Source organism: Leopardus geoffroyi, chromosome E3 (genome assembly GCF_018350155.1).
Source record: "Leopardus geoffroyi isolate Oge1 chromosome E3, O.geoffroyi_Oge1_pat1.0, whole genome shotgun sequence".
NCBI classification, from domain to species: domain Eukaryota; kingdom Metazoa; phylum Chordata; class Mammalia; order Carnivora; family Felidae; genus Leopardus; species Leopardus geoffroyi.
Window position 1 is genome coordinate 32649558 of NC_059340.1, and position 15414 is coordinate 32664971.

The window sequence follows — 15414 nt, forward strand, 5'->3', positions numbered from 1 at the left end:
CTACACTTCATCTCTGACCTACCTCTGTCCCCACCTGTCGCAGGGGGATAAAGAGACCGCTGGAAGGTTCTCATCAAGTCTCCCCAGGACCAGGGAGGAGCCCTCCTGTTGTCACTTTGGAGTCCAGTCACCAGCTCGTGCTACCCCTCCTGGCCTTTTGGCCTCCTCTGCTGTAGAGGAGAGCCTTCTCCTTGGACTCGAGGGTCCCGAGGGGCGCATGTGTTCCCTGGAAGCCGCGATCATTCCCGCTGTCGGGACCGGCTGGGACCAGGTTCCACCCCCCACAGCGAAGCAGGGGCCTCTCCAGACAGAGGCCTCAGGTGGGGCTCAGCCTCTCCGAAACTCCTGTTCGTGTTCCACCAGCTCGCTGAGTAGCGCTTTTCTCCTCTGGTAAATGAGGGCACCTAATTACTGCCACCTCATAAGACCGTGGGAAAGAGCAAGTAAGACAATATGCCAAAAAGTTGTCACCCGGCCCAGAGCTGGGGGCCCAGTAAACCGTGATTCCTCTCCCAAGGTCTCCTGGGAAGTGAGGGCTGACCCCCAGGACTCAGGCCTTGGACGCCCCAAGCAGTGTTCTCTCTTACAATGTCCCCCGGCTGTCCCTTGGTACTGGTTTTGCACCCACTTGGGGGAACTAGGGTGGTGACACCCTGGCGGGTCAGGGACAGTTGTGAGGTATGTCCCAAGGCCTCTGGTGCAGATCATTGTGGCTAAAGACCCAGCTGTCTGGAAGGTCAGAAGCCAGAGGGTTCTTTCCACATCCAATCCTACAGTATTTCCTGGGCCTCAAGGACTGGCTCCAGCCATCAGGGTGAAATCCAAGCCCTTCCCACCTCCTAGCCGGGACCCGCCGGACGGACTGGACCCCTGCCAATCCCTGTGCTGAAGCACAGGTGAAGCCCTGCGCTCACCCCCCTTGCTGTCTACACCAACACTACGCCCTCTCTCGGGTCCTCACACACGCCTATCATTCTCACCGCAGGGCCTTTGCACGAACTGCTCGATCTCTGTGCCTGGCGTCACCTTCAGCCCACTTTTAGAAAGACCTCAACTCCATCACCATCCAAAAGGCTTTCTCTGCCTGATCTCACTCTTGCCCCAGACCCGCATACCTCTCGTCGCTCCCTGTGCCCACGTTTATTTCCCCCGTGGCACTTTGCACAGCGTGAAATGCTTATGTGAATTCCCTGCCTCCTGTCCGTCTGCCTGAAGATCCCTGAGTTCCCAGTGCCTGGCAGACAGCGGGCACTCGACAACTAACCTGCTGAATGAATACCGAAGGAGGGAAATAGATGCGCTCTTACCCCCATCCTGCAGATAGGGAAACGGAGGCACAGAGAAACCAAGAAGCTTGCCCCAGGCCCCGTGCTCATTAAGTGACAGGTTTAAACCCAGGCTGATGGTTAGCCGTCTCCGCGATATAAGCCACACTGCTCGGGGCTCCCCAGAGGCACCGCCTCCCATGGGAACCCGGGCTGCCGCCACAGGCTGGAGGCAGGCGGGATGGAGGAACACCGGGGCAGAGGACAACTTCAGGATCGCAGGCCCTAGCCAGGGACAGCTTTTCCCGGCAGAACTTGGCCACAGCTGGAAAGAGAAGCTGAAAAACTGAGCCCTGTGGGCCAGGATTTTGATTCCCCACTGCTGCCGGCTGGGGCCCCACATGTCAGGCTGCCGCCCAGCAAGCTGTGGACAGAGGGCTGTCTCAACTGCCCTGTGACAAGAAGTCGCTTGTGCCAAGCACCTTCTCTGCCGGGCGCTCTGCTTTGGGCTCGATGTGCATTGCTGCTCTGCGAGGGCCAGAACTTTCAGGGACTGTTTGCAGACGGGGCAGACAAGGCCCAGAGAAGGCAAGCTGCTTGCCTAAGGTCACACAGCTGGGAAGCAGCAGGCGTGGGATCCGAACGCAGCCCTGTCTTGATGTGGAGCCTGAGCTCCTTGGGGCTCCCGCGCTGCCCAGCTTCCTGCGAGCCTGGGGCCAGTCCTCCGGGGAGAAATGCCAAGAAGGCAGATGCCTGTCAATCAACCGATTTCTTTTTCCCTTTTGGTATCTGGATTTGGTTTCGTTTTGAAGTCAGGGCTTCAGAAAATGAAACCAAAGCTAGAGTGGCTGTCCTGTTGGCGGTAAGTGTCCTGGCCGTGTGCTCAGTGATTGGAGCCTGAGTCACCACGGCTTTCACAAACAGGATCTGGTCAGGGTGGAGGATGGGGCCGAGCCCACTGTATGGGCAAGAAATTGGCGCTCAAGGATGGATTCAGAGCCACAGAGGGCGAGGTGGAGGCCTAGACGCTGACACCTGGGGCCTCCTCAAGCTCCGAAGTGAGAGGGAAGCTGGCAGAACCGTCCCCACTCCTCCCCAGGCAGGCTCAGGATACAGACGAATCTCTGATTTCTCTGGCATCTACTGTTTTTCTAGCAGGCAGACCAGGATTTGAGATCACCAGGAACTGGGGGAGGGAGCTGACAGCACGGTGGACACGGGTGAAAGCTTTGGGGGGTCTGATATACCCTGCAGCTCTGCCCCTTCTGAGCTGTGTGCCCCAAGGCAAGCGATTCCCCTTCTGAGCCTCAGTTTCTCTGTCTGCAAAATGGGCAGATCAGATTGTTACACCAATTCAACGATCTAAGGACTGTAAAGCATGTGGCACACGGTCACCTCAGGCCAACACGTCACAGGTACGAGTCAATGGGATGGAGGAGGGGGGCTTCCTTCACAGGCACGGGTGGGAGCGTGCCAACAAGACGGGGCTGTGAGAAGGGGGCTCCAGACCCCAAGGAAAGGGGTGGCTCTCCCATAGAGCCATCGAAGCTGCCAGTGGGGGTTAAGGGGGCATACGGGCCATCAGCTATTTATAGATTTCCCTCTGCCCAGAGGCCTGCTGAGGACACTGGTGGCAGGAAGACAGATCATACGGGAGCCAGCCCAGCCTGGCCTTCTCTGGGCCCAGACCACGGCCCCCAGTTCAGGTGAGAGGGAAGCGCTACCCTTTCCCACTGCCAGCATCCAGAGCCCTGGTTTATCCCCACAAAACTCTCTTCCTTCTGCTTCGCCCATGCCTTCTCTGGCCTGTGGCCCTTGGGTTAGGGCTTCGAAAGTGGACACAGGGATGGGGCGCTTGGGTGGCTCAGTCGGTTAAGTGACTTCAGCTCAGGTCATAATCTCATGGTTCGTGAGTTCAGGCCCCGTGTGGGGCTCTGTGCTGACAGCTGGGAGCCTGGAGCCTGCTTCGGGTTCTGTGTCTCCCTCTCTGCCCCTCCCCCACTCATGCATGGGCACATGCGCAGGCTCTCTCTTTCAAAAATAAATATTAAAAAGGGGCGCCTGGGTGGCTCAGTCGGTTAAGTGTCCAACTTTGGCTCAGGTCATGATCTCGCAGTCCGTGAGTTTGAGCCCCGCGTCGAGCCCTGTGCTGACAGCTCGGAGCCTGGAGCCTGCTTTGGATTCTGTGTCTCCTCCCTCTCCCTCCGCTCCTCAGCCACCTGCGCTCAGTCTCTCACTCTCAAAATTAAATAAACATTAAAAACAAATTGAAACGGACATGGCATGAAGCCACGTGGCTACAGGACCTAACACGCTGCCCGCAGGCACCCTCAGAGGAACAGAGCAAGACCGAACACCTGCTGAATGCTTATTATAATGAGGGATGGCTCTGAGTGTTTGACCCATAATCCCTATAATCCCTGCTGCTAGGAAGGAGGTACTATTTTTGTTTCTGTTTCACGCATGGAGAAACCGAAGCCGAGGGGTTAATTACACGCTCAGAATCACAAGGCTGGAGAGTGGTACAGGTGAACTGGAATCCATGTAGTCTGGGTCCAAAGTCAGACTTTTAGCCACGACCTTTTTTTTTTCCACCCCCACCACAGGGCACAGCACCAGCAGGTAGGTCCTCTGGAATGACCACAGCACCTGACCACTGGCACATGCACGTCTCCACACCTTGTCTCCCACCTCCTTGCACGCTAACGCACGCACACACACACACACGCACACATATATATACACACAACACGGGACAACTACGTTAGTGACCAATACCAGCTCCTGCCAACATGAATTCCGGGAGCTGATGGGGTCCTAAGCAAGGCTGGTTCTGGGCCATCCCCTTGTGTTTAAGAGGAAACGTGGGCAGCCTGGGGCCAGGAAAGGAGAGCACCAAGGGGATGGGCGGGAGGACCTAGAACCCATTAGGGCTTCAAGGAGACGAGAGGGCTGGGCTGCAGTCTGAGAACGGCCTGTAGAGGGCAGTATGTGCCAGCGGGAAGCCACTCGCCAAGCCCCCAGCCAGGTCAGTCTTCTGCGTAACCCCTGAAGAGTCTGGGACTAACCACGCACTAGCCCCGACCCTCATGAGTTCTTTCTTGCCTTCAAAAATACACGTACCAACCAGGCACGTACTCCGTGCTTCTCCACGACAGACAAAGTCACCGGATCACGCACACGGATGTACAAAGTATAGCTGGCACCATCAAGCCCCCATGATCCCAAACCAGAGGTATGAGGGCGGGGTGGCGGCAGTGGCGGCAGATGCTTGACCGAGTAGCGGGAGAGGACTCTGTAAAGTAGTAGTTGGGGGAGAGGAGGGCAGGCCAGGAAAACTCAAGGTAGGTTTTTCGAATCATCACATCAATGAACCATCTTTTCATCCGGCTCCAAAGTGCGTCTGGAGGTGCCCAGCTGTTTCTCTCCCCAAAATAAGAGAGGAGGGCATGCTCATCCAGAACCCCACCCCTCATCTGCCAGTCGCTGCAGATCACAACCCCTCCGCGGGGCCTCAGTTTCTCCAGCTGTCCCCTGGCGGGGAAGCGGAGCCAAAGCTGCCCTTAACGGCCCCGCCCGGTTTCCGAGGAACTCGGATCCGCAGTCGAGGCGCCTTTCTCGCGCTTCCGAAGGGTTCCTCTGAAGCCTGTGGTCAGGCCGCCGCTTCCTGGGAAGCCCAAGCCATGACCAGGGCCAGTGACGGGCTGGGAGGGGTGCGGGGGGCAGCCGCCCGAGGGTTTGGGGCTGCGGGCGGCAGGGGGACGGCGGGAGCAGCCCCAAGGGGTCCGGGGCCGGATCTGCAGGTGGGACCCCAGAATCGGGAGGTGCGGCCTGGCTACAGGGGAGTGGAGAACAGAGATCTACCGGAGACGGGTGCCGAGATACCTGGTGGGGGGAGGGGAGAGGGGTGTGTCGGAGCCAGTCCAGTGTATACTAAAAGGGCTTGGCTGCAGAAATCTGCGCCCTAGGGCAGTAGTGGGGGCAAAAGTAGGGGCTCCAGGTGCAAAGGGGGCGTCGGAACGGCAGGGGGTCCAGAGCCCTTGATGGAGGGGTCCTAGGATGGGTGTGAGGCTGGGTCAGGGGAGGGAGGTGCCTCCCCGCGGAGGGTCCCTGATGGCGTGCGAAAGGTCGAGCTCGTGCGGCCCGCGCCTCGCTCCACCGCCGAAAAAGAAACCGAAAGTGGCGCGGAAGGGCGGGGCCTGCGGGGGGTGGAGCCTTAGGGGGCGGGGCCGCCGCCAGCGGGCCCCACCTCCTACCCAGTTTAAAATAAAAGACTGGTGCAGGGGCGGGCGCGGAGCAGAGCGAGCTGCGGCCGTGGCAGCTGCACGGCTCCCGGCCCCGGAGCATGCGCGAGAGCCGCCCCGGAGCCCCCCGCCGCCCCGCCCGCGGCGCCCCGCGCCCCGCCGCCAGGTGAGCCGGGCACTGGGCAAGGAAGCGGGAGGGAGAGGGGAAGACAGGACAGGAAAGGACGGCCGGGTGTCAGGCCGGCCTCGGGGGCCGCATGATGGGGTCGCGGCCGCCACGCCCCTGGCCCCCGCCGGCCCCACCCTAGCAGCCCCCCGCGCGCGGGGTTCCCGCAGCGCAGCTTCTCTGCCTTGGTCCAAACCGCCCGGACGAGGCGCCAGTCCCCGGCCTGGCCAGCAGGCGGCGGCCGCGAGGCGGCGAGCCGAGGGCCCGGTGGCCGCAGTCGGGGCAGGTTGCTCCCCGCACCTCTCTCCACGCCCCCCTCTCTCACCCAAACTCTGAGCGACCTGGCGGCCGGACTCCGCCCCTGCCGGGCCCCCAACCGCCTGGAGGAGCTCCGCGGACGGGGAGGCCCGTTTGCTAGCTGAGCCCCCGGAGGCTCCCGGGGGCCGCGCCGACTCGCTCCTGCGCCCCTCGGCCCTTTCGGACGGGCCCGCCCCGACTCTCGGCTCACCGCCCGTGTCTCCCCCAGCGCACCCCCGGACGCTATGGCCCACCCCTCCGGCCGGCCCCGCGTGTAGGATGGTAGCACACAACCAGGTGGCAGCCGACAATGCAATCTCCACGGCAGCAGAGTCCCGACGGCGGCCAGAGCCTTCCTCGTCCTCGTCCCCGCCCTCGCCCTCGGCGGCGCCCGCGGTCCCCGCGCGCCCGCGGCCCTGCCCGGCGGCCCCGGCCCCGGCCCCCGGCGACACGCACTTCCGCACGTTCCGCTCTCACGCCGAGTACCGGCGCATCACCCGAGCCAGCGCGCTGCTCGACGCCTGCGGCTTCTACTGGGGGCCCCTGAGCGTGCACGGGGCTCACGAGCGGCTGCGCGCCGAGCCCGTGGGCACCTTCCTGGTGCGCGACAGCCGCCAGCGGAACTGCTTCTTCGCCCTCAGCGTGAAGATGGCCTCGGGCCCCACGAGCATCCGCGTGCACTTCCAGGCCGGCCGCTTCCACCTGGACGGCAGCCGCGAGAGCTTCGACTGCCTCTTCGAGCTGCTGGAGCACTACGTGGCGGCGCCGCGCCGCATGCTCGGGGCCCCGCTGCGCCAGCGCCGCGTGCGGCCGCTGCAGGAGCTGTGTCGCCAGCGCATCGTGGCCACCGTGGGCCGCGAGAACCTGGCGCGCATCCCCCTCAACCCCGTCCTCCGCGACTACTTGAGCTCCTTCCCCTTTCAGATCTGACTGGCCTCGCACGCAGCATTAACTCGAGGGCCTTGTTATTATTAATTATTATTTCCCTGGAACCACGTGGGTGCCCTCCCCACCTGGGTTGGAGGGAGCGGGTGTGGGGGCGAGGCGCCTCCCCTTCTCGGCTGGAGACGAGGCCGCAGACCCCTCCCCATGTCTTGGGGGCGGGGGCGCACCCCCCACCCCCCCCCCCGGTGCTCCCTCTGGATCTCCCTGGTTGTAGCAGCTTAACTGTATGTGGGGCCAGGACCTGAATTTACCTCCTACCTCTTCATGTTTACATATACCTAGTATCTTTGCACAAACCAGGGGTTGGGGGAGGGTCTCTGGCTTTATTTTTCTGCTGTGCAGAATCCTATTTTATATTTTTTACAGCCAGTTTAGTTAATAAACTTTATTATGAAAGTTTTTTTTTTAAAAGAAAAAAGGTTTCTAGAGCGTGTGCTTTGCTCCCAGGATTTCCCCGGGGTTCTGAACGGGTCCACGGCAGAGCGGTCCTAAGACTGATGGGTTTGGCTGGAGGTGGAGTGTGTGACCTGTGCTCTGTGGCCGGGGGACCTGCATGGTTCCAGCCCTCAGGGGGGAGAGGAGTAGCCGGTCCAGCGTTGGTGTTTCGTGTGGGGTAAAATGGCAGCTCCGTGTTTGAGCCCTTAACGTGTGCCTTGCCCTGTTCTGGGTTTTCCATGCCTCAATCAGACGAGCCTATGAAGCAAGACGCTTCTCATTTTTCCAGAGGAGAAAAGCAAGGCAGGGGGTGAATGTGCCTGTGGCCATTCCCGTGTCAGAGAAGACACCTAGGCGTCTTGTGGCTGTCCACCCAGAATCTGTCTGAAATGGATGACAGAGAGGAAACTTCTTTCATTCTGTGACCACAAAGACTTCCAGGAAGGTGGGGGGGGGGGGTGGGGGCTTGATGAGTTTTTGGAAGAGGAGGGGCACATTCTGAGACTCAGCCTCGGCGGGGGGGGGGGGGGCATTTTAGGTGGGGTGGGGGATACAGGACTGGGCCTGACTTCCTTCTTCCCATCCCGTTCTGTCTCGTGTACTTTTTCGGTGAACACCCAACCTGGAGCCAGAAAACTGCTTTGTGGTCTGTGGTGGCAGGAGGGCCCTGCTCGCGGCTTTGGGCAATTCCCTTGGCCTCTCCGGGCCTCAGTGTCTTACCTCTAAAATGGGTTTGCTGGAGGAGGTAGCCCTCAGCAGCAGGTGCCTAGGTGCATCGCGGACACAGGTGAGGCGTTCAGGAGCTGGGGGAGGGAACGGGCGCTCCAGGACGCTGCGGGGCTGGCCCACCCGGCCAGGAAGTGCCCGTGACACGGGCTTTACGGCTACTCCTGTGTTGGTGGGTTGGTGGGTGGCCTGACGGATAAGCCGTGCTGGCAACTGGGCGGCCCCACCTGGTGAACCGAGTCACTTTTGGGTTTAGGGTTCAGTAACCTCACGGACGTGTCGCGCTTCATTTTTAGAAGTTAGACCGGCCCTCTGCAGCCTTGGACGTGCTTAGGACGGAGTGTCCTAGTATTTAATAATACCTTTCAGACTTGAAAGTGCAACACAAAACTAACTTGCTGGAGAACTGGAACAGCCCAGGCCTGTCTTGGGGATGAAACAGGTTCCAGCCCTCAAGGTTAAGGATGGCCTGGAGAGATTTAGGATCTGAGAGAGCCTTGGCAATTGCCTCCTTACATAAGGTGGGGCGGGAGGGAGGGGTCTCGGCTCTGTGCCTCCAAGGAGAGACTGCTTTTCTCTTCACCACCTCCCTGCCCTTCCTTCACGGCTGTGTGGATCCCCTTCTGACATTCCTGGTCGCCCGCCCAGCTCGGGCAGTTCCTGGAGAAATCCAAGAAGGCGATGCTGGGGTATACCACAGACGGAGCACTTGCTGTAGGCAGGGTCCTGTGCTACCTTGTTGAATCCTCACCGCTGGTCTGTGAGTTAGACACCTCTCTCCCATTTTACAGAGAGGAAAACTGAGGCTCAAGAGAGGCAAAGCAGGGCACACGATTGGTGGCGAGGCCAGCGCTTCAGACTGGGTGCCGGCTGGGAGGCCGGATATCAGCAGGCAACACAGCCTGCCCGCGAGGGCCTAATATTTATCTATGGCGGTAAGCGTGCAGGTGCCATTCGAGGCCCCTCGCATCTACGCGCAAACACGACCCCCAGCCTTGTGATTTGGCCTTGTGACTTAGGTCCTGTTAACATCCCCATGTGACAGACGGGGAAACAGGTCCTCATCTAAAGAGAAACGAGTTCACAATAGTTTCAGGGCTTTTTCAGCTTCCTAGACAAAAAAAATTTTTTTTTTTTTTTAAATTGCATCCTCCCAACACAAACCCATTCCCCTTATAAAACCTGGAACAGAACGGCTAAGAATAAAGGCTCCTCTGATCACATTCCCCAGAGGGGGCCCCTTCTCTTTGTGAGTCATTTTTTAAAGAAGCTACACTAACATATGTACAGTGACCTGAAGTGACCCCAAAGCCCCCGGGAGCCGCACTCCGCCCCTTGTGGCTGCGATCTTGGGCACACAGCACGGCTGCAGAGGAAAAGGGCTGGGGGTGGGGGTGGGGCGGGGGAGGTGGCAATAGAGAAGCAATGTGTGTGCCATGTGGCTTCCCTGGCGGTGCAGATTCTGTGTCTCTCTCAAACCTCAGCTTCATGATTCAGCAGCACTGACGTCAATTTACAAGAATGAAAAGTGATAGGAGGGCCTGTGTGGGGCGGGGGCCGGGTGGGGGGCCCAGGTGCGGCCGGGAGGGGGTGAGCTGGGCACCGTGCGCACACAGAACACAGGCAAGCAGCAGCTCTGGAGAGTGGCAGGGCACGGGCCTTGGACCTGCGGCAAAGCCACCCCTGGGCCGGGGACTGATAGCCAAGACTGGCACCAGGTCCGTCCCACTCTAAAGGCAGTCGGGTCCTTACAGAGGGGAGGAGGGAATATTCATGGGCCTCATCGCCACCTGCTTGGTCCTCCCACCCTCATGAGCAGACGGGTTACTGCCCCACAGACAGGAGGGCTGAGCCTCTCGCTGGGGTCAAGACTGCGCAGAAGCTGGCAATGTCTCTGAATGACGCAGTGCTCACTACGTGATTGCTGAGCTCCGCACAGCGCACGTTCCCGAAGCCCCTACTATGTTCCAGGCGTTACTGTGAGCCCGAAGGACACGGGAATGAACGGTTCCTGCTCCCCTAGCGTTCACGTCCAGGCGTCCAGAGCCTCAGGTGGTAAATAGCAACACAAGAAACTAAAGGAACAAGAACATTCCAAGCAGTGACAGTACTCAGATTAGAGGTCAACAAGGTGGTTGGCCAGTGAGTGGGACTATGCTAGAAAGCGAGCTCAGGAAGGCTCCTATGAGGGGACACTGAAATCCTGCCTGGAATGACAGGAGGAGATAGCCCAGAGGCCACAGTGCAGGCAGAGGGAACCTCGGGGCCATCTCAGGAAACCAGTTCAGCCCGTCAGAGAGCAAGGGCTGGCCAAGCTGGAGGGGACGGGATGGGGTCAAGTGCAGGAGATGAGATGGAACAGGTGGGCAGGGGCCCTACAGGCCATGGCGAGGACGGGGGGTCTGACATGTGACGAGGAGCCCGGGTGACCTGATGGAGTCTGTGTTGTGACCAGACTCTGACTGCCAGGTAGGGACAGACTAAGGCAGGGAGGGAGGCCTGGGGAGATCACTTCAGGCTTCTTGCCTTATGATGTGTGTACTCAGGAGGGGGTGGCATGGGGGAGCAGCTTATTCTTTTTTTCCTTGTTAATGTTTTATTTATTTTTGAGAGCGAGAGAGACAGAGCATGAGCGGGGGAGGGGCAGAGAGAGAGAGAGACACAGAATCCGAAGCAGGCTCCAGGCTCCAAGCTGTCGGCACAGAGCCCGACACGGGGCTCGAACCCACGAACCTTGAGGTCATGACCTGAGCCGAAGTGGGACACTTAACCGACTGAACCACCCAGGCGCCCCAGGAGTGGTTTGTTTTTTAAACAGGGCCCTCAGCTCTGGGCAGCCAGGCAAGGCAGGGACAGCCGCAGGACCGGCCTGGCTGAATGCTGAGTGTGGCCCAGGCCTGGAGTGACAAGCCCCGGACAGGCCTCAGTCAGAAACCCCAAGCCTGGGTCTGGCCCCCCAGGCTCCAGTGAGGGGCTTCCCGGAGCACGACCCGTGCAGGGCAGGGGCAGAGCCGGCCTCAACGCTGGGGAAGGGGTGCAGAGCACCCAGAGGAGGTGGTGAGGCGCCTGACGCGGCCGACGTGGCCCGTGTTCCCTGCAGGCAGGCTTTGGAGCCCCGTCACCTGGGCAGCCCTCACCTGGCCTCCGCCACCATCATCCAGAGACTCCCCAGGGCTCCACATGGACTTGGCCCGATTCTGGGCGGAGGGGGCGGGGCTCAAGGTCCCGCAGAGAGTGCAGTTTTCAACCAAGCAAATTCACACAGGGGCAGCGGTGGCCGAGGTGGGCGCTCAAACCGCCCCTCCCAACCGTGGTCTTGGCCCTGAGACCCGGCTGGCAGACGACCCTCATGGGCAATTCGGATTCCGGCTCTCCCCTGAGCGCTTCCCCACAGTACCAACTACCCGCCCCCCTCACCCCCGGCACGCACACTCACAGGCCCCGTGTGGGGTCGCCCCGCCAAGCCGCAGTCCTCCCATACTCCCGCTGTGCTCAGGAGGACGCCCCCTGCCCACAAGGCCTCGCGAGGCCTGCAGGTGGCCCACGTGCCTGGCCAACGCACTCACCGCTCCCTTCTGCCCCCGGGACTTCGCACACGCCGGGCCGCGCTCCTGGTACGTCGTGGGTGGTTTGCCGGCCTGGGCACCGTCTCCCGCGCCCGAGAACCCCGAGGGGCTCCCGCGCTCCCGAGCAGCCACGAGCAGCCACGTGCTGAGCGCCCGTGACGTCACCGCTCCGCGTCACCGTCACCTGCAGGCAATGGACGGGGCCGGCAGGCCGGGCTCTGTGGGCGGTGCTCTTCGCCTCCGCTTGGTCCTAACGCCGCCAGGTGCGGGCTGCGGGCGGGCCGTCTTGGGGCTCCCAGGGCTGTGACAGTACCCCTGAGGCCCGCAAGGTCTGGTTATGCCAGATCCAGGCCTTAAAAGGCGGTTCTCGCCACCTACTCCAGTCCTGGGGGACCAAGAAGCACTTCCACCCGATCCCGGCCCACACCGACCCTTGCCTGCCCCAGCTCGCCCGGCCCTTACCTTCCTCGCTTGGAAACGACGGCTAGCTGTACCCGCCCTGTAGGTGAAGTTAAATAAAGGGGTGCCTATAAAGCGCTTCACACGTGATAGTATCCAGTAATGGGGGCTGGCCCTCTCTGCTTCTCGATTCTTGAATTTCTATTGTTTTGATATATGGCCATTTCCTAAGCACCTCATGGGTGTTAACACTTCACCCGGGCTCCAAGGCAAGTCTGGAGCGGGTCCCAGAAGGGTGAGGGAATTGCCCCCATCCCTGCAGGTAGAAATGGCTAAGGTGCTCTGACTGCAGGAACTTGACGCCCAAGCCCATGATCTTACCCACTGCGATGCTCAACCGCTCCTATGTTTATGCTTCGTCTCTGACACTGAGGACCACCCTGGAGGACGTTCAGAGCCACAGGAGCGGTCTGGGCTCGGAGCATCTCACTTGCCTGCCCGTTCCCCACAGCACAGGCCGGGAAGTCAAGAGAGGCGGTGGGTTGGTAACAGGTGCACGACTGCATGAGAGTTTGGTCAGGAGAACGGCCAGGGCCCCTTGATCAGAAGGGACCCTGGTCAGTGGCTCTGGGGGCAGCCCCTGGCAGGTGGGGGATTGGGATGCCTGATGAGGACGGGTAAGGTTAGGGACGCTGTGAGCCACATCTCTGCTGGATCCTGTGCAAGGGCAGGGCTGGGAGGGAGACATTCAGGGCTGGCCCCGCCTGGGGGCCTGCGGGGGCCTGTGTGGTGAGACATGTATTTCCTACCACACCTGGGTGCATCCGGGAAAGGCAGCCAGAGAGGTATGATGAGGCACAGGAGGGCGCAAGGCCTGCGTCAGCCAGCCTTGGAGGGCCCCTCCCCACCGATGGTTTGCTCTGGGAGGCAGCTTGGAGGAGCAGAGAGAGCCGGACCCCGGGATCTGGGTTCGAGTCCTGACCCTGTGGACGGTGTGACTGTGGTGGCTTCATCCGTAAAATGAAAATTAGACCCACTCTGTCCTGCTTCACGGGGTCTGGAGGATCCAGGATATAATATAAGTAGAAACAAAATGGATCACCATCCAAATACAGGAATCGCAAGAATAACTATTATTTTGCATCACACACACTTCCCGGGTCTGTGGAATCCGCATGGCCGTTAAAGTAGGCAGACCTGGGTTTTTTTTCTCAGCTTGCCATTTATTAACATCAGCGGCTCCCTGCTCACCACCATCAAATGCTCCCTGGACGCTGGGCATCGTTCTGCATAATTCCTACACAGTATCTCATCTAATCCTTACAAGAACCCTATGAAACAGGTGTAATTATTATTACCCTCATTTTGCAGATGAGGAAACTGAGGCACAGAGAGGTTAAATATAGTGCCCAGGGTCCCACAGCAGGCAGGTAGTGGAGCCCAGGGGATTCTCACCTGGGGAATTCTGATTTTCCAGCCATTTCCCCATTTGAAGCTCCAGGCCGAGGTGGTTAAGCCGTCAGACACTGGAGCTCCCCTTTTATGATTTTTGCCAAGTCTATCCAGGTTCCAGCTGTTCTGTTATTCAGTTATTATTTTCTTCAAATCAAGTCACTTGGTTTCCTTAAGTAAGCTTTATTTACAGGGAAATGTATCACTAACACACACAGAAAGCCACAAAGTGGTAAACTCTAAAAAAAATGCACTGGGGCCACCTGGGTGGCTCAGTCGCCTGAGCAGTCGACCTCAGCTCAGGTCATGATCTTACCGTTCCGGTTCCCAAGTTCGAGCCCCGCATCAGACTCTGTGCTGACAGCTCAGAGCCTGGAGCCTGCTTCAGATTCTGTGTCTCCCTCTCTGTCTCTGCCCCTCCCCTGCTCTCTCTCTCTCTCTCTCTCTCTCAAAAATAAATAAACATTAAAAAATTTTTAAAAAAGAAAATGAAAATTAAAAATTCAGTGACATCCAAACAATGTTTGAATTGTAGCTGGATCTTGGTGTCTTGGCTCTGCTGGGAGAGAAGTTCTGCTCTGTGTTTGCTCAGGAGAGAGGGAGGAAAGGAGAGATAGGGAGAGAGAGAGGGAGGAAAGTGTCCAATGTCAGAGAGAAATATATCTATGTGCATCCAAAGCACCAACAGCACCCATCTCAGATCTTCTGACCTTAAGCAGAAAGATCACAAGAGAATGAAAATAGGAAATTGTTGTTGCACGGCAAGGGGAAGGCTCAATGTTTTATAAAAGTGTTCTTGGGTCCTGCCTGAAATCGCCTTCCAGAGATTCTCCAGGACACCTGTCCCATGCCGGGGAAACACTGCCCAGTGTGACTGCCAGCTGTGTGGCCTGGGCACGCAGTCCCTTCACTGACTCTGAGCCTCAGTTTCCTCACCTGGGAAATGGGTCAAGTGTCTGGATCTCAAAGGACACAGAGGAACAAAAGGAACTGATCATATACATACGTAATATATATATATTTTTTAAGTTTTTTTATTTAGAGAGAAAGTGAGGGTGTGCAGGTGAGCAGGAGAAGGGCAGAGAGAGAAGGAGAGAGAGAATCCCAAGCAGGGTCCACACTGTCAGCACAGAGCCCAATGTGGGGCTCGATCCCACTAACTGTGAGATCAGGACCTGAGCCGAAATCAAGAGTCGGACGCCCAACTGACTGAACCTCCCAGGCACCCCTGAAAGGGAGCGATTATAAACTGTTAAGCACAGAGCACGAGCTCATTAAGAGGCAGGAGTGGGCAGGGCAGGCTGGGCCCTATGTCAGAGGACACTAAAAGTGAACCCAGCCCAGGCTCCTTAGTGCCATCGGTCTCATCTTTGTCCTCCTTACTAGCTTGGTGACAGGAAGGGCCACAGTTCCTGGAAGGTGAGTCAAAGTGAAACTACCTCCGGTCCAGCCAGGAAGGGCCTGCCAGGCTCCCCCAGCCAGGTGGGCAGGGCTGTGGGGGCAGGGGGCAGAATGCACCCTCAAGCCTTCAAGTGAGCTTCCCCTTTACTGAATTCGAGATGGGGAAACTGAGGACCAGACATGGAGGCCCGAGCCCCCTTTGTAGGCACCAGGGAGGGAATTGGGTGTGATTGCCCATATCGAAGATTTCATCACTTCCCACTCCTGGTCCTATACACCCTTAGCTCCCACTGCAAATGAGTGTTACTATTAGCTCCCCCTTATCTAGCACTTTCTAGGTGGGTACCATTCTATTGTCTCATTTTACAGACAAGGTACCGGGGGCCACTAGACGTTAAGTTCCTTGTCTACAATCTCACAGGTATTAAAAGCAGTGGGGGCACTTGGGCGGCTCAGTCAGTTAAGCGTCCGACTTCGGCTCAGGTCACGATCTCACTCACTGTCCGTGGGTTCGAGTC

The 15414-nt window shown here is 58.9% G+C and overlaps 1 protein-coding gene across 2 annotated transcripts; it reads left to right on the plus strand.

Annotated features, from left to right (window-relative positions):
• Positions 1-4297: 4297 nt before the first annotated feature.
• SOCS1 (suppressor of cytokine signaling 1) lies at positions 4298-7697 on the plus strand. 2 transcript variants are annotated; one of them, XM_045460833.1, is made up of 2 exons: positions 4298-4500; positions 6202-7697. In XM_045460833.1, exon 2 carries the CDS (start codon positions 6252-6254, stop codon positions 6900-6902), a length of 651 nt encoding a protein of 216 aa, XP_045316789.1. In that variant the 5' UTR covers positions 4298-4500; positions 6202-6251; the 3' UTR covers positions 6903-7697. The 2 variants fall into 2 exon arrangements, with proteins under 2 accessions (XP_045316789.1, XP_045316788.1); XM_045460832.1 differs by lacking the exon at positions 4298-4500 and adding an exon at positions 5011-5675 and having other exon boundaries at positions 6202-7696.
• The last annotated feature ends 7717 nt before the right edge of the window (positions 7698-15414 follow it).

Bases quoted from the DNA above. Each gene is read 5' to 3' on its own strand.
- SOCS1 (XM_045460833.1), top strand. From the start codon at position 6,252: ATGGTAGCACACAACCAGGTGGCAGCCGACAATGCAATCTCCACGGCA.